General features: G+C 35.3%; 3 protein-coding genes and 1 non-coding gene across 4 annotated transcripts; 1 reads left to right on the top strand and 3 right to left on the bottom strand.

The window, feature by feature from the left end:
• The first annotated feature begins 2732 nt into the window (after nucleotides 1-2732).
• LOC130972099 (U5 spliceosomal RNA) lies at nucleotides 2733-2845 on the top strand. Its single transcript, XR_009083297.1, has one exon. It is a non-coding gene; the product is annotated as a U5 spliceosomal RNA (small nuclear RNA).
• Nucleotides 2846-4005: 1160 nt separating this feature from the next.
• LOC130969730 (probable sphingolipid transporter spinster homolog 2) lies at nucleotides 4006-9560 on the bottom strand. The gene is made up of 16 exons (XM_057895593.1): nucleotides 9174-9560; nucleotides 8697-8825; nucleotides 8189-8290; nucleotides 7654-7758; nucleotides 7486-7561; nucleotides 7006-7080; nucleotides 6645-6747; nucleotides 6497-6559; nucleotides 6180-6261; nucleotides 5948-6048; nucleotides 5652-5728; nucleotides 5342-5455; nucleotides 5146-5265; nucleotides 4899-5027; nucleotides 4716-4794; nucleotides 4006-4495 (listed from the first exon to the last, which is right to left on the bottom strand). Exons 1-16 carry the CDS (start codon nucleotides 9332-9334, stop codon nucleotides 4176-4178), a joined length of 1836 nt encoding a protein of 611 aa, XP_057751576.1. The 5' UTR covers nucleotides 9335-9560; the 3' UTR covers nucleotides 4006-4175.
• A 1444-nt stretch (nucleotides 9561-11004) lies between these two features.
• Nucleotides 11005-18528, bottom strand: LOC130965859 (K(+) efflux antiporter 3, chloroplastic-like). The gene is made up of 20 exons (XM_057890621.1): nucleotides 18462-18528; nucleotides 18260-18367; nucleotides 17656-18039; nucleotides 17090-17191; nucleotides 16863-16943; nucleotides 16537-16638; nucleotides 16121-16198; nucleotides 15941-16009; nucleotides 15673-15723; nucleotides 15469-15582; nucleotides 15267-15368; nucleotides 15012-15146; nucleotides 14226-14407; nucleotides 13998-14133; nucleotides 13497-13568; nucleotides 13308-13409; nucleotides 12676-12837; nucleotides 12230-12319; nucleotides 11969-12127; nucleotides 11005-11577 (listed from the first exon to the last, which is right to left on the bottom strand). The coding sequence occupies exons 2-20, from the start codon at nucleotides 18293-18295 to the stop codon at nucleotides 11296-11298; spliced, it is 2439 nt and encodes an 812-aa protein (XP_057746604.1). The 5' UTR covers nucleotides 18296-18367; nucleotides 18462-18528; the 3' UTR covers nucleotides 11005-11295.
• A 272-nt stretch (nucleotides 18529-18800) lies between these two features.
• On the bottom strand, nucleotides 18801-21021 carry LOC130967494 (peptide methionine sulfoxide reductase B5-like). The gene is made up of 3 exons (XM_057892374.1): nucleotides 20651-21021; nucleotides 19421-19577; nucleotides 18801-19298 (listed from the first exon to the last, which is right to left on the bottom strand). The coding sequence occupies exons 1-3, from the start codon at nucleotides 20950-20952 to the stop codon at nucleotides 19146-19148; spliced, it is 612 nt and encodes a 203-aa protein (XP_057748357.1). The 5' UTR covers nucleotides 20953-21021; the 3' UTR covers nucleotides 18801-19145.
• Nucleotides 21022-27577: the final 6556 nt, after the last annotated feature.

Genomic DNA, 27577 nt, shown 5'->3' with positions numbered 1-27577 from the left:
GAATGAAAAGCACATTTGAAAGGTATAATTGATTAGAAAACCTTATGGTGCCAATGATGCTACTAGTCGTATGGCTACCATCAGGCATTCTAACAATCATGGGACTGATTTCTTGATATGATTGAAAATTGTCCAAATTAAAAGTGACATGATCAGTTGCCCTTGTGTCTATTACCCAGAGGTGAGATTTAGCAGTAACAAAGGATGAAATGTTGCTACTGTATTTTAAAATGACAGTGTTACCTTGAATCAATGGAGTATTGTTTGTGGTGGATTGAACCTGATTTGTGACTTGAGGTTGTTGCTGAGCCTCCTGTCCTTTGAAAAACTGCAGAATTGCATCCTTTTGGTGTGAAGAGAGTTCATAACTTGTAGAATCACCAACTTCCTTCTGACTGTTGCTTAGGCTGCATTGGCTGAGATCATCAAGTCTCTTCTCAGCAGGTGCTTCAGCAGCAATGTAATTTGCCTTTGCCTCAAGTGAGGCGGCAAACCATGCTTTTTATAGCATGTCTCAATGGTGTGGCCGGTCTTGTCACAGAATGTACATTGCACTCTGCTTCCTCGTCCTCTGCCAGGAGCCTGGTGTCTACCTCTCCCTCTGCCTCTCCCTCGATTGCTCTCATTGTTTGACTGTATGGCTCTATTAAAGAAAACATTGGATTCATTGCATTCATTGAATTGTCGCTCCTGTTGTGTTAACATGGAAAAGGCAGCATCAATATCAGGTGTGAGATTCATCAGCATTACTTGGGATCTGACATTAGCGTATTGGTCATTCAGTCCTCTTAAAAACTTTGTGGTGCAATCCTCTTGCCTATGCTCTCTGATTATATTCAATCCACATGAGCACACAGAAGTACAATTTACGCAATCAGGAATGGGTCTAAAATTGTTCAAATCCTCCCAAAGAGATTTCAGCTTTGTGTAATAAGCCGTAACAGTAGCGTCTCCCTATTTCAATTGAAATAGTTTTTCCTGCAATTCTGCCACCCGAAACTTGTCACCATGATAATATCTATTCCTCAGTTCTTTCCAAATATCTGAGGCATTATTGTTCCAAATCACGCTTGCTGAAATTTCAGGACTCAATGACAGTGTTATCCATGACACTAAGTAAGTGTTGTATTTCTCCCAAACTTCAAAAAGCGCATCGTTTTCATTTGGCCTTGTGATTGATCCATCAATGAACTTGAGCTTATTCTTCGATTTCAAGGCCAACAGCATGGCTCTGTTCCAGGCACTGCAATTGCTTGCAGTTAAAATAACTGGAATGAGAGGATTACCAGGACTTTCGCTCGGATGAAGAAAATAAGGGCTCGCCGGATCTTGCCATGAATTGACTGAATTTCTTGCCATCTGAGCTTGAATTGCTGACATTTGTTTCAAGAAATTTGCAATTGATTGAGCATCCATCACATTGGGATTCAACAGTTGACTGTTATCCATTGCAATTTAGGGATTGAAGAAAATGAGAAGGGGATCTTTCGAGATGAAAGAAATCCGAGCGGTTACCAGAAGGGAAATGAAAGGAAATAAAATTCAAGAACACAGTTGGCGAATTCAAGAATCTGTTTGGTTGTTAGATTCAGATCTTCTATTCTTGGTCTCGTTGATCGGAGCAGTTACCTCTCTTCCACACTCACCGCACCATGTGAAAACGCGTCGGAGAGAGGGTCATGCTCTCATCAAGCTCTATCGTGCAAGTCCAAGAACAGAGGATGAAGAGATTGGAGATGAGGAATCAAGCTTCATCCATGGTGAAGCAAGATGTGAGAGTATGTGATGAGAAAGAGTGAGAGAGAGAACGGAAATTGAACTCAGAGTAGTGTGTATGTAAAAATGCTCAATTGGGAATTTTCCTTGTTTTGACATGCTGATTATATATAAACTAAAAGAAAATGAGAGAGTCATTAACTTAACTGATTAGCTATAATCTCTAACTGACTATGCCAGCTGAAATTTCTAATTTTTATTTACAAATATACAATGAGTTTTAGTTATCAAGATGTCTATTCAAGTTACAGCATACATGATTTTTATATTTTAAAATTATTCAATAATTAAATATTATTTTTCAAAAGATTTATTTTTTGGGTGTCAAATTTTATAGATTTTACTTCAAAAGAATAAACTGGGTCATAAATTTATTTTTATTGATATGACATTATATAATTAAATATACATATAAAATTATTTTATACTGATAATGCATCAAAATTAAAATCTAAATTAATACAGACAATATATTCTACTTATATCCAATTTATATACTTTATCTTCTTTATATTCCAATAAAATTATAAATATCTTATTAAGCTAACTTATCAATTTTTAAATATTAACAATATTTTTACAAAACAAATATCTTATTAAGCTAACTTATTAATTTTTAAATGTGAACAATATTTTTACAAAACTAAGTTTCAGCAATTTTCATTTTTCTCTTCAAGGATAATTATTTTTCAAACTAAGCTTTACTTTTACATGATCATTCTATTTATTCTCTTACCGCGCGGGTGTCTTACTAGTTTATATTTCATTTTATGTGGTGTCATGTTTCCAACAAAAACTGGCAACCGTGCAGCTGCCGTGCTTCACTCATCACTTGTAAGTTGTAACTTGTAACACGCAAAGGACCAACAAGTTAAGTCCCGCATCGCCCAACACCAGCAAATTTCTAGTCATCAAGATATATATAAGGCAACCCTTGTCAGCGTGTTACACCACGGAGCTGCGCAGTGAGCACAGAGCGAACTATTCTTTCGCCTTTTACTAAAGAATACCGTGTGTTCGCTGCAATTAGCAGCATACGCTAATTTTTTGAGAGGCAATTAGCAGCATACGCTAATTTATACGCTAATTTTTTGAGAGGCAATTAGCAGCATACGCTAATTTTTTGAGAGGAACCCTCGTTTCGAAGGTTCCTACCTAAGTCTAGTGTAAACTTTTTAATTTAATTATAATGGTGGTATAAAGGCATTAGCATGCTAAGCAGAATCAGATGGATTTGGATCTTCTAAAGTTTGAATTTTACTTTAGAGAGTAAAGTGTGATCTCTCATCATTGATTTCATATGTGGGATCAAGAATAAATATAAAAGAGAAACTCTTGAAATTCAAACTTTAAAGGATCCAAGATTACACTTTACTCTCTAAAATGAAATTCAAACTTTAAAGGATCCAAATCCGAATCAGATAATATTATTAACAACTTGATGGTATTTACATTTTCAACATGAAAACCCTTTTTGGACATTATTATACCTAAGATGTAAATTGTGCTTCTATCAAATGATAACTGGAAACTAAGGAAAGACATTAACAGGTGCAGAGTTGAAGCGCTTGATCGAACGTGGTGTTGTCGGAAACCGCTTTGGGAATGAGATTGCAGTTGAGAAGCCATGTAAGTGCTGAATCTTTGAAGCGTTTGAAAGTAGATGCAGATGGAGAAGAGGAGGGTGGTGGTGGGGTATGTGATTTGGCATTGTAGTGCGAGAGAAAGAGCATTGCGGCGGTAGGTGCCATGGAAAGGATGATGATGAAGCTAAAACCAACGTTGCGTTATTTATAATTTTATTTTATGTATGAAAACTCATTCTGTGGGCACTAATTATCCAAATATCCGAGGGGCCACTAAAACCATGGAAAACCGTTGACTGCCGTTGGAATAATCTTACTATTTTACTATTTCATTTGTGTGAATGTGTTTCCCAAATGATATTACACACTTACAGCATTGCAACCTCTGTTTTGGTCTCATACCAATCCTGAGTGCTGATCTTTATTTTACACGTGCACTGATAAGTGATGGATGACCACCACCTTGCTTTTGTACATGGCAACTTCATGCTTGTTTCTCATCTCATCAAATATATCATTTTTTATTTTTAAATTATATGTTATCATCTATTTATAGAAAAAGTAATTTTTCTAGTTATTATTTTAAGACTCAAATCCAATATTTACCATCTTAACTAAATAGAGTCATTTAACATGGATTGGATGGAGAGAATGCTATTCCTTTATTTCAGCTAATGAAAAGCAAAAACATGCTTACATTAATTATTAAAGAGAAGCAAAAAAATAATAATGCTATATTACTATTTACACTTGCTACAACTATCACTGCCAAATAAATTGTGCTTCAATAGGAATGAAGTTAAAGAAAATTCATCATTGGGGTTTAGGAGGAGGTGGTGTTTCTCCACTTTTCTCTTCAACTGATGGTGTAGGAAGTGGTGTTTCAGGAAGTGGTTTTTCTCCAGTTTTCTCTTCTCCTACTGATGGTGTAGGAAGTGGTGTTTCTCCACTCTTCTCTTCAACTGATGGCGTCGGAAGTGGTGTTTCTCCAGTTTTCTCTTCAGGCAATGGCGTAGGCGTGGTGTTTTTCCTTTCATCCATTGATGGCTGAGGCTGAGACTGAGGTTGAGGCTGAAGCTGAGATTGAGGTTCACTATCTTCATTATACCTATCCACACTATGCATAAATATTCCTGCCACAACATCAAAGTTTTTTTTTTTTTGTTATTACACAAATTCGTATTCTTTGCCTACAAGACAAGCTAATGCTCATGTGGCCAACATGCATCCATCATTGATTTGATCATAGAATAATCATACGTATTGCTCTTTTTATAGTAATGATGAGTCAAACAAGTTGGCAATATGAGATGTTTGTAGCAAATCAAGAGAAAGTTGGCAAGATTGACTGACCTACAAACCATATAGCAGCTGCTGGAAAGAATATAGTTGATAGAATCAATGCGGTCGTTCTCCAGTTGTTGATACGATCCTGCATTACAAATATGCAAAGATAAACCACGAGAATAATGTTCATAACTGATATGGGAAGAAGAAAAAGAAGGAAGAATTGTTGAACGCCAAAAACAGACTAACCTGGAGAACTCCAACGAGAGGCGAGGAAGGTACATCGCCGAAGATATGTATGGCAACAGTGGACATTGCCATAGATAAGGGCCTCAAGCTTGGTTTGACACAATGGAGACATACATAATTCACAGGACCCTAAATATGTGCAATAATAGATCATTGAGAATGTAATAACATCTTAGTTCTCACCATGAATTTCAATGATCAGTCTAAACTCTAAACAGAAAAGCACAAGAGATATTATGAAAAATACCTGAGTTGCAAAAACAAGAAGTTCGCCAATAGCGAAAAGCGTGAGGAAGCCATACTGGCTTCTGAATAAGAAGGCACCAAAGCAAAATGCTCCACCAACCAATGTTGTCAGCGAGAGAAGCTGCAAACAAAAGTGGAACTCTGGTATGAAGGGCAAGCCACAAACAGGTATGAAGAAGTGCCAGAATCTCACCAACCTTAAATGCATTTGATAGGGAGTTAGTCATGAAATCAAGAGCAAAGCCTCCTGCTAATGTGCCCAATATTCCACATACAACTGTGATTCCTCCAAAGATCATATCTGCATTAGTCTGCCAAGGTAAAATGTCCTTAGTTTAACAATAATCATACCAATAATATTATGGTTTAAGCTGTGTATTATCTTAAAATAACACAATCTATATCTTATTTATGCAAGTTAAAATTCATAGTAGAATTGTAGAAAGAAGCAACCGTGTCAATAAAATCGTAAACATACATGTGGTCATTAGACAAACGAAGTCTCACCATATGATATATGCTATAACCAGCTTTCGGGCCCCAATATGAGTAAGCACCTATAACAAAGTTGTATGCTATGTAACCTGCAAATATTCAAGTAATAAAACTGAATGAAGAGACAACACAAAACAATATGACTCGAAAACTTAGGAGCTGTATAGTTTGAGATGATGGTGCTAAGGTCATAAGTGAGTAAAGTAAGGTGGTTATATAGCAGCTTCTGACATGAACTTAACAACAATACTAATTAAAGTTAAGGAAATAAGTTGATGCATAAGTAAACCAGTAAGAAGAACAAGTACCTAGAACAGTGACGACAAAAATCTTATCAAGCAAAAGTTCTTTCATATCTTGAAAAAATTGTGAGAACTGATCTGATATTGCGGGGGTTCCAGATTTTGACCTGAAATAAGATAAGAATCAACCAATTGTAATTTGAAATACATAATCAATGGCCACTATAGGAGCCAATTAATCATTTATTTACATTAAAGAAACAACTTTATGAATGGAGAATAAGTGTATTGTTCTCACTTGGAAGGTTCATGTGAGATTTTATCTCCAACCTCTGTACTCGAGGATACCGACTCATCTTTGCTATTTGAAGCCTCCATATCTATCCATCAGAGGAATGAAATGGTTTATGGAAAATTGAAGCAAGCCAAGAGAACAGAAACCTAAATTTTTATTGAAAAATAATAGGTGTGTACCACTTCTACTAGGTCTGCTCTGTGGACAGAACATTGTCTTTAATCTTAAGTTAGAGGAATGGTACTATATGAACTGAAATATACTATTAGAAAATGCATTAATGTTATCTCATATAGCACTACTCCAAAACATAATGGTACCTTGAACTCCTGGCACAACTGTGTCAGCGGCCAGCACCTTTGTTGAACCACCCGGAGCCATACCTGTATCAATAAGTAGAGTTCAGAACTTCAGAGATGTTAATTACATTAGAAAATGACATAATATCAATGCAAGACAAACATGCACCTTTCATTTGCAAAGGTTTCAAAGTGAACCCCAATATAGCAAATGGAAGCATTAAAGCAGCCTCCACCCAAAAAGCACAACGCCAACCAAAATGATTTCCAACCTGTTTATAAACAAAGGTAAAATCAAAGAGGGCAAGAAAATACACTGCTACAGAGAAAGGAGTTCATTTGTCATCCAAGTTTTTATTTATCTACAAGCCTAACATTTTACTTCTTTTTACTTTTTATAACGTACTTTTCATTCTCTTTTCAAAATTCAGAAAGAAAATTTTGTTTGCCATCCTAAATATAAAGTCATCTCCCTCATCATCTGTTTCTACTAGTATTTATTACTGGTATCAAAACCAAAGGAAACTTACCAAACCACCATAGACATACCCAATTGCATATCCTGCTGGTATACACATGTAAAATATTGCAAGCCACCTTGTTTTCTGATACACAAAACCAGTATAAGAAAAGATTTCTCCAGAAATAAAATAGTTAACACGGGAACTATCAAGAAGTAGGGTGAAGAAAACATTAGTCAGTTCATTTCAGTTCCATATTAGTATATCTATAAACCATTGAAATGAATTCAGGAAATTAGCCTAACATGCAATTGACAAGATGAAAATAGCATTACATTTACCAGGTATTTATGACCCATTGAATAATGTACATGATACATTTACAGTAGAATTGTTGATGGTCATTCAATTGACTCAAAATCATCGAGAACTATTGCTTCACAGTTCAATAACTAGAAATATATATATCAGGATATATGAGCATAATGGACAATGGAGTTATTCCCAGTCTGAGAACATCAGTCATCAGATCCAAGAGAAAAGACAAACCTGAGCAGTTGGGGCACTGTCATCAATGAAAGGTGCTGCAAGACTTATAAATGAAGCTTCACCAACACCAACCAACCTATAGAGAATAACTAAAGCATAAGGGAACAAAAAAGACATCTTACAATTACTACTATTATAAGAACTTAAGACAATAGAAGAAGCACTTACATGCGACAGACTGCAATGGACCAGAAATTAAAAGAAAAACCACATCCTAAGGCAGCAATAGTCCAAATTGACAATCCAACTCCAATAAGTCTAAATGGATTCACACTACAAAATATAATAATTATGTAAGGTTTCATATTTACAAAGTGATAGCACGATTATAAATATCATAATGATATGTGCATGTACATGACTGAAATGGTTAAATTTCACTTTCATGGGGAACAACGTGGATTTCAATATAGTATATCAAGGATTTTTTAAAGTTTGGTCAGTTGTTCAGCTTTCAGAATTTTCATTCATAAAAATGAAATTTCTGAAGATATTATTAGGCTAAATAAAGCTGAACAAAATATCCCAACTAAGTAAAAATTAGTTTAAGATGTATAAAATACAAGAACAATGAACAAAAAATATTTAAAGCTTCTGTGCTAAAACTATAATAATGCATATATTATATAAACCAGCATATTAAGCTTTAACAACTATGCAACAATATGGAGAAAACTATTTCCAAAACAATAAAACAAATTACCTTTTTGCTAGAGATGCAAATATTGGAGAGGCTACGAGTAGTCCTACCATAAAAGTTGATGATAAAACTCCATCCTCGAAATTGCTCAAGTTGAAATCCCCCCTATACATGCAAGGTTCGACATTAGAAAATTAAGTCCTGAAATTTTGGTACTTCTTATTGAACAAATTGCATTACTAAAGGTAATGGCTTGGGAAAAAAAAAGGTTTTGCACCATGATCTCAATTTCTGTCTCACTTTTATCATAGTAACTAAACTTAATCTTGCAATAGTGATTTTTGCCTATTTCAATCGAAAAAAGAATCCAATTTCTTTTCAGTTATTCAAGGTCAAGCATATAGAGGCAACCAAAGCAATATGAATCCTTGACAAAATCCTCTATTCTCGCCTTGAAACAGGAGGAGGGCATGAAGCATTCATAAATTGGGTTTTCTTAGTCATGCATTAAAAACATATCCTTTGAAGACACACTCTTAGAAATAAAAGAGCTAAGAGAAGCATATCATACTGTATTCCAGTTCCAGAAGAGCAGGTACCATTGGTGCAAGTTCCTCTGCTTCCATTAACACCATTGCTTGCTATTGCTCCTCGATCCAAATAGTTTATCAAACTCATAACACAAAACATAGCAAGTAACCTGCAGAATAGAACAGTGCAAAATATATTCAGAATTTTCAAATGCACAAAAACCCATTGGGTTGTCAAGTTTCAACTTAATCTACATCCACAATTGATCAAATAACATGTACTTCCAAGCACACAACGTATTATGCTAAACCAAAAAACAAAAATAATTAAAAAAATTATTCCCACGAAAATTAAATAAAAGACTCAGACTTGCTACCCGTCCTCCAAATCCAACACATACCCAAATTCAAAATTGCAAAAAAGAACCCAACTTTTGTCCCAGAAGCACACTTTTCTTTTTCAGCTCAGATCTATGAAGCAAAAGCAAGTGAGAGGGTTGAAAAGAAAAAAAAATTACATCTTTGGTGTCAACCATGAAGTTGAAGGAATGGTGGTCGAATTTGTTGACATGTCTGTTTCCACGGAAGGCCTTGTCTCCGTTTTGGCCTCAGCAGTGTTAGAAGAAGAAGAAGAAGGTGGAGGTTCAGCCTTTGCTTCATGTTCATGTGACGCCATCATATTATTATCAAATTTAATAATACATACTTTTGACAGTGACCCTCTTTTTTTTTTGTTAAAAATAGACAAAAATAATTAAAAATTTGAAAGAAAGAGGCCTTGTTTCTCTGAGCTCTGTTCTTCTTCTTCTTCTTTGATTCCTTCACTTTCTGGTTTCATCAAACAATGTGATTGGGATGAACTGATTCAATGATTATGCTGCTTTTTGAATTTTGGGCTTGTGTATTTATTAACAGAATTTGCTGATAAATAGGAATTTGAAGAAATCCTTTTATTTATTGTTTTATTTATTTATTTTTTAATATAGTTCGTTAGGATTAGTTATTTGTTTATTTATATGTCCTTGTTACTCAGCTGATTATGCTCTCTGTCTTTGCTTCTTCCAATCAGTGTAGATTTTATTGGGTGACAACTAAATTTATCTGTTTCTTATGCTTTCTAATTCCTTATCTTACGCATCATCACTTTTTCTGTTTTTCAATCTGACTTATTTTCACTCTTTCTCAATTCAATCTTCTTACTACTTAGTACCACATTTTTCTTCCCAACACTATCTCCTATCTTTTGGATTTATCTATCTATTATATATTCTAAGATCACGTATTAATGTTATTATGAATAAATTTTTTAATTTTTTTCTTTTAATAAATATAGTAAATGCATTAAAAACTTAAATTGCACATATTTTTCATAAAAAAATTAATTAATAATTTTTAATATGTATTCTTAAATGAAATTTGCTAAACTTATAGAATTTTTTAGCTTACGATGAAGATCTTGTGACTTGTGAGTTTTTGTGCCGAAAAAAAAAACTCGTGCTTTGGAATTTGGAGTTTATACTGTAGCTTGTTATTTTAATATTTCTCTATAGATTTATTTTTCACGAAAGATTTTAATTGTGAGAAAACAGAATCTGTCGCTGTTTAAGCTTGTTATTCTTCTTATGTAAAGAAATTCACGTGTAGTTCTTCTATTTGAAGAAAGAAAAAGTTCGAATTATTGACAATAATGGCGATGTCATATGATGGTAAGATTAGAATTGTAACTTAACTAGTAATGTCATGAACGGGTCCCATGAAATTGACACTAAACATAATAATGTTCTTATAATAATTTAATAATTAATTAATAATATAATAATTAGATTACAATGACAATAATTAAAGAAGAAGTTGACGTGGATTGAAGATAACGATTGAACTTTGAAGCGATGTCAAAGTAAAATGTAATTATAGGGTCAAATTCATAGTTTTACTTTTACTTCAAATGTTTATTCTCTGAAAATTTTACTTGATCTTATTAAGTATAGTTTTTTTTTTCTATTAATTAGATATGTTAGACTCTACTTTATCAACCAATGACCATGATTTAAAATTAACATGTTTAAGTGAATTTCTTGTTTAACATACTGGACGAATTTCAAGTAAAATCTCCCATGACAATTTACTTTTGAGAAAAACATAGTTAAATGAAAAATCAATTCTCCATTGGCGACTTTGACAAAACCAATTAAAACATAAAATGCACATCTGTGGGTCTTAAGCATTTTTATCTCTCTTCTTTTTTTCTTATTTTTTTTAAAACCTATATCTAGTTTTAATACATGGTAAACATAAAAATATGTTGCGCTAAACTCGGTATCTATATACATAGATTACTAGGTGGCCAAGGCCAATAACATACAAGACCGTGTACCTTAGTGAAGGAGAGGGATATAATTTGCATGGTGTTATGCTACTATATTATATACACTTGGCTCTTACCAAAGAATTAAATTGAGTATCTCTTTTGGAATAATGATGTTCTAAAAGTTTTGTTGAAATGATAAGTTTCCTATACATAAATTGTTAGCAGTAAAATTATAAAAATGACAACTTGCTGAAATATTTCAGTAAGTTATATGGTTAGAGCCTTAAAGGAGCAAAATTAATGGGAAGGGAAGGTCACCTAACATAACATTGTTAGGGTTCCTCCATGGCATTGTGGGAAGGGATTGATGATGTGTCCACCATTGCATCTTTTGAACCAACCATTGAGATTTGATCTTCAGTGCCTTGTTTCCCATTTAGAGCACCATTTCCTTGTGAATTCACAGCTTGTCTTAGCTCATAATCTTGTTCTTCAGCAACCACTTCCTCTTGAATTGTACCCAATGAAGCTTGATCTTTCAGGTGAATTTCTGATGGTTCGTGTTCCGGTGAAGCTGTTGGTACGCGTGCCTCCATCAAGTCAGAAACTCTCACCTTACAATGTACATACATCAGTTTATTATAGCACAATATAACAGATTCATACTAGATATTAAAATAAGGAAGATCATATTTACACAAGGAGAATGGTGAATGGAGCGAAAGTCACATGAAATATAGTATCACAGAAAACTTCAATTTCCTTGAAAGTTGATCAAGAAATGGAACTTTTCATGTCAAGAGCTACCTAATCAAAGACATGCAACAATTTATGAATCCTCCCACCACTTGCTTTGCCCAAACATTTTTCTAATGCAATGTTAAAAAAGAAACATCAGAACAATCTAAGGCTATATGTCACAACAACCGTAACCATGAAGATGATCATCGAGCATTTATTGAATCTTATGTAACTTCAATTAATGTTTCGTTGATTTTGAAGTACCTGTAGCGGTTTCATAATATCTAGGTCTCGATCGGATAAACCAACTGCTTCTTGAGCTTGTAGCTCCATGGAATCCCTAATAAGCTGGCTTAGGAATACTACATCATCAGACATCACACCAAGGCCTTTTAGAAGCTTGGAACCCAGCTGTAAGCTAGTCTGCAAGAATGAATTCAATTTAGCTGCAATTTCCACTAAATTACTAACCAGTAGCTATTAAAAGCTCCAACCATAAGGAGAAGATAGAAATTTCGTCAGTACCTCTGCATTTTCCATAATGGCATCTGTTGCACCGGCTTTCTTCAAATCTAAAAGATGCTTGAGATCTTGAGCTCTTGCATATATTGGAATCTGAGGAATTTCATCATACAGTAAGGAATTACCAATTATACAAAAGTGAGATGAGAACACAATATTGGGGTCTATCATAAGATAGTGTGTGTAACAGAGAGGGTATGCTGTATGCAAGAGATTTCCAATTAGACATAGAGTGATCTTATTTATTCTTCATAATCATAAGATAAATACTGGGGTTCATCACCACTCTTTGTAAACAAAATATACAAAGGTATTCAATTCATAGCTTCTGCTTGCTACAGAAACTCATGAATATCTTTCTCTTATGCATATGCATGCTTTGCAGCATAACACAGTGAGATACGAGATTGGGCTTGCAGTGGGGTTAGGAATGGAAAGTATATTATTACCGCGGGAAAAGACAATCGCAACCTTTGAACAGCTTCAATTGTCCTCTTCTTGCCAGTGTACATAATCATTATAGCTTTAGGAGAAGAGATACCAGCAGATTGAAGAACAGCTGGACGTGATCCGTCTCCATAAAGAATAGGAAAACCAAGTTTTTGAGCTTCCTGCTCAATGGTTGACGATAGAAAAACAAATTAAACAAATGGTGGATAAGAGAGATTCCAATATGAAGGGTAAGAAAAAGCAAGAATGCTTTCATTCTCTCAATAGAACAAAAGAAAAGAAAAGAAAATGCTAAAATCATAGAGATTCTAAATGATTAATCAGCCATTTATTGGAATTGCATTACTCTGATTCTCTTTTAAAAGACAACTGCCACTGGGTGCAGATATAAACTGAAAAATTTTACATATAGAGAAACTTGTTATTATGTTACATGCCTCAAGTAAGAAGTAAGAAGGAATTTCCCAGGCCAAAATGCAATTCCCCATGGCCAAACCAAAAATATCCAAAACACCAGAAATCTACTAAAATTTTAAAACAGCTCCTCAGAAAAAGGAGAAGGAAAAAAAAAAAAAAAAACCGTGCATATACTGGTAGACAATGCCATGCACAGCTCTTAAAATACACTGACCTTTACTACTGTCGGGTTAAGATCAAAAACCACATAAGGCCATCCTACTGAAACACTGTCTACTCCTGAAGCAAATGGACTGCCCAGGAAATTTGCAAGGACCTTTATATCAGGAGCAAAGGGAGAGAGTTTAGATATGAGCAATATTAATATAAATGACAGGTTGTTGCAATATATTGATTGACCTACCTGACCCATTTGTCCAAATCCAAGGATAACAACAGGTTCACTGACATTGTAGTTAACCTTCTCAGAAGCTTTCTGCAAGTAACTTAGTACTCAGCCAGTGTACAGTAGAACTTGATATGAAATCAAATGACATAAACCTTCCACTTATATATCTTTAAGAAAGTTATAATTTATTATTTATATCTCAAAATTTCTTATATAGTGTCCTTTTATATTGTCGTTGATGCATGAAATCATCAGAGCATAAAATTTTTATGAAAAGGACCTGGTCCACATTATTAGTCTTCTAGACAATATGTGAATTTTCTTCAACATATTTTCTTATGTAAGATATATAATTTTGTTTCTTTAGTAAAAGAAAATACAATATCTTATAATTCTTATATGTTACATTTTATTTTAAAAGCATTTGTAATCCACAACTTAACAATCCTTACATGTATGCATATTGTGGATGTGCACATAACTACAAAAATTATAAATCTTATGAGAAAGGCATACATTCTCAGTATTAGATTTTTCTTCAATAAAACTAGCAGCCCTTCTTCCAGCCTCATTCAGAAATGGGGTTAATGCCATTGACAATACAACAACAATTATGAGCAGCTTGTTAAGCTCAAGCGGAAGCACCCCAAGCCTGCTTGCAAGAAGCCATACATTTTATTATTAAAGACGAACTTATTTTCTCACTCAAATAGAACCATTGCAATAGGTTAAATAATCAGTTACCTATTTGCTAAAGAGAAAACTACAAATCCAAATTCGCCTCCTTGGGAGAGCAACAACCCTATTCTCACACTTTCTTGTAAAGTAAGTCCGACACGAGGACCAATCGCCGTTATGATCAATGTCTTGATAGTAATTAAACCTGCCAACAGTGAAAGTACATTTGGCCACTCTCGAAAAAGGAGCTGCAACAAAAGAAAAACCATGATAAATATACATGGAAAAACAGACTTCCATTTGTAATTTCACAGGGGAACATTTAATAATACAGAGTTATAAAGAATATAAGCGCCTAAATTCATAAATCTAACAAAACCATAATTAATTATATATCATAATTTCATGGATCTAGTTGTATGTAAACAGTTAAACTACTAAGATTATAGATTAGGGTGTGTGGGTGTGATAATAAATGTGTATCCTCTCTTAGAGAAACCCTAGGGAATTACTCAGGTATATCAAGAGCAAACTTTCATTATGATGTGGTTCATTAGAATGTAAAATCATAGGTGATGAAATTTTTGTCTAATGAATAGAGGAGTTAAAAAAAATCCAGTTTAACCAAACTGAACTGAAACTAAACAAAACCATTTTAAATAAACCAGTTTTTTAAACAAAAAAAAGAATGTTTTATAGAAACAAATTTATTAAAATCCACAATAATATAAGTTCGATGAACCAGATAACTAAAGCTTTCATGCATGCCTAGATACAAAAGTCCACGTAACAAATACTCCTTTCTAAACTGCAAAAAAATTATGGCACGTGTAGCACAAATAATTATAGAACCTGCATGTCAATTGAAGTTCCCGTAGTTACGAAAAATAACCCAAGAAGCAAGCCTCTAAATGGTCTTATATCTGCTTCAATCTGGGTTCTGAAATTTGTCTCAGCTAAGATTGCTCCAGCCAAAAATGCTCCAAGCTGCATTATGACATTGCATACAATTATCAAGCAGATATCAAAATTTTATGGCTCTCCACTATCACACAATGAAGTGAATCAACTGAAAAGTAAGATGCTATAAATTGTAAAGTAGCGGACCGTATCACTGAAGCCCAAATTCTGTGTGCCTAGTGAAATCCCAGCGACGGTCAGCAAGCAAAGAGCAACAAAAGCCTCTGAGCTCCTTGAATCGGCAACAACCTGAATTAACCAACAGTTTAGGATAAGAGCGCATAAAAAAATAGTCTGGGCACAATTTTTATTTTGGATAAGATGCCTTAAGTATATCTTCCATACAGACCTCGAAAACTCTTCTGAGAATGTACTTTGCCCCAAGAGAAAGCAGACCCAATCCACCTAATGCCTTTAAACTTTCTTGAGCAAGCATGGGCCAAAGACTTTCCTCAGACATATTCTTGAATTTAGAAAAAAAAAAAACAAAGCATAGTATGAACAACCCAACCTATGCATAACAGATAGATTTTGTTTACAGTGTACACCTCACCTGGGTCTCTAGTATTGGAAGAATGACTAAAAGAGGAACAACAGCTAAGTCCTGGAGATATCAAGCAGAAAAGAAGACAAGGTTAGTTACATCAGAACTTTTCTTTACTGATACATTCTTGTTGATCTTCTATGGTCTATCAGCAGATATAACAGGATAGCTAATATACATCAAATATTTCTTATGACCACATTATTTTTGGATATTAATAACTTCATATTTGGAAGATGAAGACAGTGCAAGTCAAACAAAGTGTAAAGACAAGAACCTGCAAAAGAAGTATTCCCAGAGTTGCCGAACCAAATCTTGTGGGAAGCTCACCTTTCTCAGCAAGGAGCTACATAAACACATATATATGTTTGATAAGCTACATTATCCATAATGAGAGTTACAAACAACACACATTTTGTCAATACAATGTGGTGAAATTAATCAAAATCACAAATACCTGAAGAACAAAAGCAGATGATGATAAAGAAAGAGCAGCACCAATCACTACAGCTTCATCAATGCTTCTGATGTTCACCTACGGATATGATCTCCACAATAAATTAATAAAATAAAATGACAGGCTACTATAGTAACTCAATTCTACATTATTCTTTGCTAACAAAAAAAATCCTAATGCTTAAGCAGTCAGGTATAGGTTCATAAAATGGTTTTTAAACTGAATCTCTCCCATAATATGCATCCTTGAGGATTGATGAATGGTCAAAGCACATATTCACTTAACATTGTGCCAAAACTATAACTTAGAATAAAGGATAAGGTAAAATTGACGCCCACAATTGCATTATTTACAAAATTATGATAACTGAAGTAAATAAGCAGAAAAAGATAAATAGTTATAGACAGAATTCTCACTAGATCAGGCCTTGAGTGGAAAAGGAATTCCAAAATTTTCGTTCCAACAGCCCCATTTGGTGGAAGTTCAAAAGCAGTAAATGCTAAAGTACATAGTACAACCTTCAAAAGTGTGTAAATAATTAGAATAAGTAAAAGAAGGCCAAAACATAGTTTCATAAATGTTAAAGAAAAAATAACACTTTCTTTACAAACAATTGTAAATAATGCATAAGTAAACAAATAAATAAATAGCAAAAAGCATCATGCTTGTTTCAGTTATAATTTTAAAAATAAAGATTAAGATATTTTCTTTTGATTCCCATTTGGATCATAGACAATCATACCTGAGCCAATCCCATCCCAAAGGCATATTTTGCAAGAGCTTTAAGACGTGCAAGTGAAAGCTCTAAACCCATCTCAAATAGCTGAAACAAAACTAGCATATGTCAGACTGATAACATGCTAAATTATAGTGCATATTTCAGAGTTCAAAAGAATTGCAAAATGATAGCAATAGAGACGACAACAAAAAGAGTAGCAGGAACGGCACCTTTGCTGAGATTTATCTTACCAAGAAAAGAATCCCCCATTCAGACAAAATTTTAACATCTGTAAGGTTTCTAATTAAACCAAACTGATTGAGTACCACCCCAGCAAAGAAGAAACCAAGTATCTGCAAATGACAATCATTGAATTTCTTTCAATTATGAATACAGGACAGTCAAATGGATAAAAATAATTCCACACTTATATGCATGTGAATTTATACAAGCATCTTTAAAAATTTTAAATAGCTTTAGAAAAACTTATTTTCCTTATTCAAAATAAATCTAAACAAGTGTCTGAATTACATCCATCAGTTTCAAATTTAACTATTCTACAAATTAGAAAATTTCAAGGCATAGAATGTTAATCACAACTTCATATTACATTAAAGCTCACTTCAAATGACAATTGATATAATATGATACTGATAGCTGATGAGAATCATATTGATACATGAACAGAATGTCATCTGATAACCAACACAGAGGAGGGTTATGTGATAATGACTTTGCTTATTGAGGTATGAAGTTAATCATAATTTTGAAGAGCACAATATATTACCGAAAAGATAAAATATCAAGTATTTCTTACAGGACTGGTTTTAACTGATTTGAGTGTGGGTACAATTAAGACAGTCACAGCCAAGAAAGTAAGAGTATCCAATCCTAAATCGTTGATGACTTCAACAGCACCAGCAACATCATATGCTACATTTGTCTGCAGTCTTTGCCAACGCGATGGACTATACTTAAATGAATAGAATCCTTTACTTCCGGAAAACAATGGTACAGAGAGAGGCTTGCTGTTAAAGAAACCTTCAGAGAAAGAACTCCTGTTAACTATCCCATGACTAGCACAGCGTGGTTGCGGCGTGACTTGCTTGCTGACTGAATAAAACATGAACACAGAACTTCTACATATGCGTGAAAGACCATGAGAACATCCTGGACTCTTCTGCTTAGTAAGGTCATATCCCTGCAAGAAAACTCTTTAAATCAGATTATACAATAAGATGACACTTCCAGCTTAGCATAATGTATAGTTTGTTTTTCGAGTAAAACAGTGAAATCAACAGAGCAATTGAAGAAACACTATATAGTGATTCCCTCAATGCAAGTTTAAACATGTTGAATTGCCATTTCTTTTCTTGATTTCCAAAAAGCACAATCCAAGTGAAGAAATGTAAGAACGTTACCTTAAAGCTTTGGCAATAAGCTAGAGATTCCAACATAGCGGTGGCTGGTTACGAAGAAGCAAAAGAACACAACTTGGAGAAGCGCATTTGCGTTATTTGTTTGATATTCTGGTCACAGACACCCAGATAGAAGTTGAGAGGAAAACAACATAAAATGAAATAAAAAATAAAAAAAAATAGAGGTGGATAAGTGAGCACGTACACGTAAGAAAGGGGAAAGTAATTTGGATTTTGGATTTTGGATTAAAGTGCGAGTGAGAATGCGTGTGTGTGCAGCGCAACAGATGACCACCACAACTAATATTCAACTGCCGTCCCATTCGTGGTTCACAATAAATGCTCAGATTTTTCTCAGCCCACATACTCAATCTCCAGCCTCCACGTGGCAAATGTTCCTATTTGTTAAAAAAGTAATTTTAATAATCTTTATAATTTTTGGAGCACAATAACATTTTGTCTCCATCAATAAAAATAATTACTTTTTACATTAACCGCGTGAATAGTCATCTTAAAAATATGGATGTAATTGCTCGACTGTGTGTAAAACAAACAGTGAAAGATAGGATGTAATTGGTATTTTGTCTTCTTTCTTTTTGCTAGAAGACTAACGAGATGCATGTTCCTTCATTTGTCACTGATGGATAGCAATTCCATACACACAATTCATACAGCACAATATTACAACATTCTTAGTCTTAGCATCAGAACCTTCTTATATTGAACATAAACTCAGGATCCATACTACAATCACATAATAGCAATACAAGAATCCAGTACCATTACAGCATGGGAAACACAGGTTACCACTCCATTATCCGTCTTCATTTCAGTGACATAATTATTCCAGCATATCCATAATTCCACATAGTAGAGTTCATTACAAAGACTAAGAATTAGCAGGCACAAACTTCAGTGAAATGCTGTTGACACAATGGCGTTCGTCGGTGGGTGTTGGAAATCCTTCGCCTTTAAAGACGTGACCTAGATGTCCTCCACAAGCAGCGCATGTTATTTCAATCCTCCTTCCATCAGGATCCGGCTGGTGACACAATACATTTTTATCAACTTTTGATTATAACTCACATTGCCGATGGAGTTTTAATAGTAACATCTAGTACAAAGTGGTGCAGACAAGTCAACATAAGAACAAAGTAAACTCACAGTGCGGTTTATGGCTCCAGGAAGGCCCTCAAAGAAAGCTGGCCAGCCGCAACCAGAATTGAATTTTGTAGTGGATTTGTAGAGAGGAGTCCCGCAACCTGCGCAGTTGTACACTCCCTCGCCAAAGAACTTGTCATATTCTCCTGTTCCAGGATACCTGGAAAATGCAAACAATATTTTCTTGTCAGCACGAAAGCAAATCCCCATCTTGAGTATTCTAAGATATCATAATTAATTGTTCATTCTGGTTTATTATGAACTGAACCTTCTATGAATCATTTCTTTACCCATCTGTTTTTCTCAGTATCTGTTATCAGAATTCAAAAATATTTGTATAGGACACACTACGTCTTTTAGGATGATCATTAACATATTAAGGAATACTTCGACTAGCTGCTGTGATCAAACAACCTAATCAGCATACTTTTGTCTTGAGAATAGTTTAATTTCAATGTATCCCTTAATTAGGCAATAATACCCAAGTAATCCCCATCTTCTTCATGAGCTGCTTCTGCTTTAAGATGATTCAAGTTTTTCATACTGATAATAAAGGCTATAATGCTCCGTATATGCAATGAAGCAATAAGTAAGAGAGTTAATAGGTGACTGTTAATTTTATTTTTAAAAAAATACAGAAAAAAAAAATCCATTGCTGGATAAAGGAAGAAAAGATAAATTTGACAACAATTTTGATGAATTTATGCAAAGAAATCAACACCAGTTGGCATAGTTAGATATCAATTATCATACACCTCCTGTTACTAACTCAAGTAAAAGCATTTAGTCTAAATTTCAGGTTAAATCGTGAAACAACAAGAACAGACTTATTTGTCACCATCAGTAAGGCACACTTACATCCTCCATATATAAAACACAGAACTAACTGAAAATCAGGTATCAAGTTCTGAAGATAAAAGATTTTTTTACTCAATTGTGTTTACCGTAGTACACAGGTCATAACAACATAGCATTGAGAAAAAAAAAAAAAAACATTTCCTGACTCCTATTGTCACAGCTCGAAATGAGGAACATTCATCATTACTACTCAAGTCACCAAAAAAAAAAAAAAAAAATCATCATTACTACTCCAAAAACGTCCATTAAATTTGAAACTTCTATATCTACCAACTCAGGTAAAAATTCTCGCATGAACTAAGCTTTTTAACACAATTTTTCATACAGACAAAACATCAAACACAGCGAAGTGGGTAGAGAGAAAGAATGTCATACTCGGTGCCCTTTTGCCTGAGGATCCGAAACTGTTCAGGGGAGAGAATGGCGCGCCACTCTTCTTCGGATTTCTGGACCGACCCAGGCGCATGTGAAGCCATGGCAACAACCCCACCACGCAAACGGCGCCTCTGTTGCTGGTGAAATGAAACGGCAGGAGTAACGGTTTTGGATGGGAGAAGTCTGAAGAGAGAGGTGGGAGGAGAATGAAGGAGGTGGGAGATAATTGGTTTGGTGTTGGAAGAAGAAAGAGAGAGAGGTGTGGTTCTAAGAATATTGTTGAAGCTCATGATCTTGTTCATTCATGTGTCTCCTAAACAACCACGGACCTCCAGTCCTCCATGGAGAATACTTGCAATTGTAATGAAATTCAATGGCCCTACCCACACTCTAGAGAATTCATTTTTTTAATTTTTTTGTTTTCATTTTTATTCTTTTCCATTATATGGTAGTTAACTGAATAGCCCACTAATACATAGAAACAAAAAAATATATATTTACTTGAGTATCGAGTTGATGCCATAAAGTTTAGTTTTTGGTATGGTAATGGGGCCTAAGCCCAAGAGAATAAAAACAAATATATTACTCAATGATTCTGGGGCAAGGTGATCCTATTAGCATCATCACTTAGTAACCGAAAAAGTTCAAAAGTGAAGAATCTAAGAAGCAAAAGTCTTCCTTATACTTAATGCTAGTTTGAGCTAACCAATGGACACATTTATTTGTTTCTCTTCCCACGTGATTGAAGGAGATCTTCCATGATCTTTTAATCAAATTTAGGATTTCTCTTAGAACTTGACTATGACAAGTGGTTATTTTAGTGTGGTCTTTCAACATCTCATAAATCTCCATTGCATCAATTTCAACAACCACTCTTTGCATTCTTAAGTCAGCAGCCATTCTCAGACCATGTAGAATCTCTTGAAGCTTCGCTTGGACTGCATTGCACATTCCCAAATTCGCACGAAAGCCTCCAATCCATTCTCCCTCACTCGATTTCAATAGTCCACCGCAAACCACTTTGCTTGTCCATTCCTGTGAAGTATTATCGATGTTAAGTTTGATCCACCTTTGTTGCGGTGGTTTTCATGATAAGTTTCTTTTGATTGGCTCTTTATTTTTGTTGAAGAGACTGCGTTTCATAAATACTTTTTTATACTCTACAGTTCTATTATTTATGAACGAAACTTGATTCGCAGGTTTGGCACCTTTATTATGGACTTCCTGATTCCGCCACTTCTAGAGCCAATAGCAGGTAATCATGAATAAATCTAACCATTTGAATTACTGGTTATTCCCTAGTTCATTGCATATGTTAAAGACTAACCATGTCTCAATAGGCATAGTGAAAAAAGGAGCTATCACACTCGGGTGTATAATTTTGGCCCAAAGTCTGGATGTGCTTGGACAGTCACGCAATACATGGTCTTTAGCTCCTCAATCAAACCCATCTTGTCATGGGTAACAACTTAAGTCCATAATGCTCCCTGTTCTGTAAATAACCTCCAAACAATCTTCATCAAGAAGGCCTCGTTTTTCTCTTGTAGCTTACGGAACTCTAATTCACCTTGTTGTTTTGGTTTGCACAACGTACTCCACCCAATCTGATGTACTCTCTTTTGCGAATTGTTGTCTCTCCAAACAAAGCTTCTGATTGCCTTATCTACTTCATTACAAATTCCTTTGGGTAGTTTGGCATGTTGCATATCATAATAAGTTATAGGGTTTAACACCGTTTTTGCAAGTGTAACTCTCCCTGCAAGGGATAAGCATTGGCTTTTCTAACCTTTTAATTTTTCTTGCACCCGCTGCAACACATGCTTAAATTTCTCCTTGCCTCTTTTCTCGTTGGTAATCAGAGAACCTAAATATTTGCCCAAACTCTGATTATGTTGAAACTGGCAGACTCTTTTTATTGTCTCTCTATCTTCTTCCTTTACATTATTGGAGAAAACAATGGCTATCTTCTGGGTATTAACTTTCAACCTTGATACTTCACAAAATTTCTTTATGACTTCCATTACTAGCTAGATTTACTCCACACTCGCTTCTGAGAATACTAATAAGTCATCCGCAAATAAGAGGTGTGAGATGGCTGGTCCCTTTCTTCCCACTGTGATAGGTTTCCACAAATTTTTCTTAACATACTCCTCAATAATCTGGGATAATTTATCCATCACAATCACAAAAAGATAGGGTGATGCCGGGTCCCCTTGCCTTAACCCCTGCGATGGGGTAAAACTTTTCGATTTTTCTCCATTCCAGAGTAACTTATAAGAGACCGAAGTAATACAATTCATAATTAATTCTCTTAGTTTATTGGTTACTCCAAATTCAACAAGACATTCATTAAGGAAGGACACCTCACTCTATCATAAGCTTTTTCAAAATCAAATTTGATTGCCATGAATCCTTTCCTCCCTTTCATTTTTCGCATAATATGCATTATTTCTTTTGCAATTAGAATATTATCATGTATTTTTCTTCCTGGTACGAAACTCGACTGCTGTGGAGCAATTCTGTCTTTAAGACTTAGCTTGATTATATCCATCACTATCTTAGATAGCCCTTTATAGGTTACGTTGCAGAGGGATATAGGCCTAAATTGAGTGATAAACTCAGGGGTAGACTGTTTGGGAATAAGGGTGATAAGAGTGTTATTCATCTCCTTTATACAGCTTAGTTCACTCCAACATATATCAATCATGGAGTACACATTGGGACAAACACAATTCCAATTATCTTTATAAAAACTCGCTGGAAACCCATCCTCTCCTGGTGCTTTAAGCGATCCAATTTGAAAAAAAGTATTCTTTATTTCTTTTCTATTTGGGGGCAAATCTATGCTGCTTCTAATCTCTTCAGCAATAGGAAGATAAGAATGAGAGATATTCAAGGAGTGTGGGCATACCTCATTTTCTTTATACAACCTTTTGAATAAGTTTATGGCATGTAGCGCTATCACCTCCTCGTCTTCCATCCACTCACCATTGTCATCCTGCAATTTCAAAATTTTGTTCTTCCTTCTTCGTATGATGGTTTTGGTGTGGTAATACTTTGTGTTTCGATCTCCTTCTACCACCCATCTTTCTCTTGACTTTTGTATCCACATAAGTACTTCTCTTTCCAAAATGCTCTCTAATTCCTGTTGAAGTTGTTTCTCCAATCTTTCTAGAAAGGGGTTGTGTCCATAGGCCTTCGCTTTCTGAATGCCCCCTATCCGATTGATAGGTATACGCTTTTGCCTCCCAATATGTCCAAAGACATCTCTATTCCACTCCTTCAGCCCCTTGGTTAGATACCGCAGCGCTGCATTCAAAGGTTCGTCTTTCTTTCAATTACTCTCGACGCACTCTTTGAACTTCGGGTGTAGGTTCCACATGACTTCGAAAAGGAAAGACCTTTCTCTTCTCTGAACTATATGAGGTTCAAAGGTGATTAGTAAAGAATGGTAATCCAAATTGGTTCTCGTGAGGACATCAACTCTATCCTCTTCATATCTGGTCCTCCATATCGCATTGGCTAGAGCTCTATCTAGACGTTTAAACACTCTATCCATCCCTTTCCATTGAGGGCCTCTCCAGGTAAACTTGCTCCCTACAAACCCAAGGTCTATCAGTCCGTAAGCATTGATCCACTCTTTGAACTTTATACAAGCTCTGGCATCTGTCCTCCCTCCTCCTTTCTTTTCAGACATGCGAGAAATGTCGTTAAAGTCTCCCACCACAAGCCATTCTTTGTCGACTGTCGCTGCAACCTCAATCATCTCCTCTCTAAAACTTCTTCGAAGTCTCTTTTGGGGGATTGCATACACCGCGGTGAGGAGCCAGTTGACCTGATTATTGCACCAAACTTCTAAGTGGACAAACTGGATTTTTGATAGAATAATTCTAATAGTTAAATTATGATCCTTCCAGAGAATTCAGATGCCGCCACTGAATCCAATGGCATTCTCAATATGGAGGAATTCAAAACCAAGCCTTCTAATGACATTCAACGCTTGATCACCGCTACACCTAGTTTCTTGAAGAATAACAAAATCCGGCTTATAAACTCTACAAAATTCCTTTAGAGAGCGGGTGAAAGCCTGACTCACTGCTCCCCTGCAGTTCCAAGAAAAAACTATCATAAGGAAAGTTAGACGGAGACAGACCCAGAACTACTACTCCATCATCATCCTATCCCCCTCTAGGGATGTACTCTCTACTCCTTTCGTAATTACAAGGTGGCTCTCCAATCCCACACCATAAACTTTCATATCTCTTCCTTCGATTATTGCCTCATCTGTCTCTAATGCCTGTATGCACTTCTCTTCCTCAAATATTAATGCTGCTTCTAGCATAATATCTGAGCCTATAGAATGTGGGTCTGGTGGTTCTGGATCCATAGCCACGGCTTGGTCTTCCTCCATGAGGGCGGTTTCTGGGACAACTGTATCTTCCCTCGTGCTCTGTGGAGAGTTTGGTTGACTTGGGGTTTGTTGAGAACTATTAGTGATACTGTTGTGATTTAAGGGTTTTGGATTTTTGGATTTCGGACTTTGAGGTTTCTTTTGTTGGGATGGTGTAAAGGTCATGTGTTGTGTTTTGGGTGGGTCACTTCTAGGTTCATTTTGGATCTTGGGGCTATTCTGGTTAGTAGCTAAAGGGTTTTCTAAGCTTTTTGGGCTTGTGGGTTCTTTGATGATTGGGTTGCGGTACTGTTACGGCCCAGAAAGTTGCTGGATAGGGTCACATTAATAGGCTTGTTAGGAATTGCTTGGGGTTTCTCACTGGATCCTTCTAATTTGTCTTTACTAGGGTGGCCACTGATAAACCCCGTTTTGACGGTTTATCTTGTATTGATTTTAGGGAATTTTATCACCTTTTACCCACATTTATTCAATGAAATAGCATGGTTTTGTGATTGTTTCCTTATTTGTGCTTAGATGTGAAAACATACTTTTAGACCTTTAATTTGATGATTTTTATTCACCTTTGATCCCACTAGATGCCTTGATGTATTTGTTAGTGATTTCAGATTGAAAAGGCTAGGAATGGATCAAAGGAGTGAAGAGGAAAGCATGCAAAGTGGAGAAATCATGAAAAGCCAAAGAGTTGAACTCGCACATGGACGCGTACGCGTCGGTGCTGGTTTATGATTTTTTAATGAAAACGCACCCAACGAACTCTCAAGGGTTGTGGGGCCCAATCTCAACCAACTTTGGCGCCAGAAATGCTATTTAAAGCCAAGGATTGAAGAGCAAGGGGAATTTCATTTTTCATTTTTACACATTAGGATTAGTTAGAAGTAGTTTCTAGAGAGAGAAGCTCTCTCTTCTCTCTAGAATTAGGATTAGGATTAGGTTTAGTTCTTAGATCTAGGTTTTAATTCATGCTTTCTTCTACTTCTACCTTTCAATTCCTTGTAGTTACATTCATTCTTCTCCCACTCTTTTGTTGTAATTTCCTTTATGTTGTTCTTATGTTTTGTTGTAGATCTACTATTGTTTCTTCCATTTTCTTTCAATTCAATAAGAGGTAATTCATGTAGATCTTGTTTCCTTCAATTGTTGTTGTTAATTCTTTTCAATAATTGTTGTTAGATTCTATTCTTGTTGTCAATTTGCTTTACTTTTCTTTTGTGCCTTCCAAGTGTTTGATGAAATGCTTGGTTGGGTTTTAGTGTAGGTTTTGTTCCTCTTGGCCTAGGTAGAGTAATTAGTGACTCTTGAGTTATCTAATTCCTTTGTTGATTGATAATTAGAAGTTGCTAATTGATTTGAATGCCTCTAAAGCTAGTCTTTCCTTTAGGAGTTGATTAGGACTTGAGGAATCAAATTGATTCATCCACTTGACTTTCCTCCATGGTTAGAGGTTAACTAAATGGGAGTAATGGACAATTTGTTATCACAATTGAGGAGGATAACTAGGATAGGACTTCTAGTACTCATATATTGCCAAGAGCTTTGTTAGTTGTTAGTTTATTTTCTTTGCCATTTATATTTCTTGTCTAAAATCTCAAAAACTCCAAAATAACCCATAACCAATAACAAGACACTTTATTGTAATTCCTAGGGAGAACGACCTGAGGTTCAATACTTCGGTTTATAAATTTAGGGGTTTGTACTAGTGACAAACAATTTTTTGTATGAAAAGATTATTGATTGGTTTAGAAACTATACTTGCAACGAGAATTCATTTGTGAAATTCTATACCATCAAAAATCTAATCATCAAAATGGCGCCGTTGCTGGGGAGTTGCAATGGTGTTGTGTTATTGGTTATTGTATATATGTGAATATTGTGAATAGCTTGATTTTTGCTTTTTGTTAGTATTTTCTAGTCTTTGGATTTGGTTTTCCTTGTTTCTCATTCCATTTTATTTTCCTTTTCTCTTGCTATCATGAATTCTCACTTTGGCTATGAGTGTGATTACAACTATGTTGTAGGTGATGAGAACTTCAATGAGAATGTGTATCAAGGATGGGACAATCAAAGGTGGGAGGAGCCATATGCATATGACCAATCCTCATGGCAACAACCTCCACCAATGCACTATGAAAAAGAGCCATTCTATGATGCATATCAATCCAATGGCTATGGTGAATCTCCTTGTGACTTTCAAGAACACCACCATATGCCTATGATCCATACCCTCAACATAACCCTCAACCATACTCACAAGCCCTTTCTTACTAACCACCTTTGGAGCCATATGAACCATACATGGAACCACTCCAACATCAACACTTCCAAGAACCAACCCCAATATATGAAAATTTTCAACCACAAGATGAATTCTAGAGTTAAAGAAAACCCCTCCAAGAAGATTGAAGTTGATGTTGAGGAGGAATGTGCACAACTTCCAAGGCATATTCCATATGAAGACTTGGAAGTAATGGAGCAAGAGTTGAGTTCCCTTGGAGATGAAGATCAAGTACCAAATC

Source organism: Arachis stenosperma, chromosome 3, assembly GCF_014773155.1.
Source record: "Arachis stenosperma cultivar V10309 chromosome 3, arast.V10309.gnm1.PFL2, whole genome shotgun sequence".
Lineage (NCBI taxonomy): Eukaryota > Viridiplantae > Streptophyta > Magnoliopsida > Fabales > Fabaceae > Arachis > Arachis stenosperma.
The sequence above is the reverse complement of the archived record's forward strand: the minus strand, read 5'-3'. Positions and strand labels throughout refer to the sequence as shown.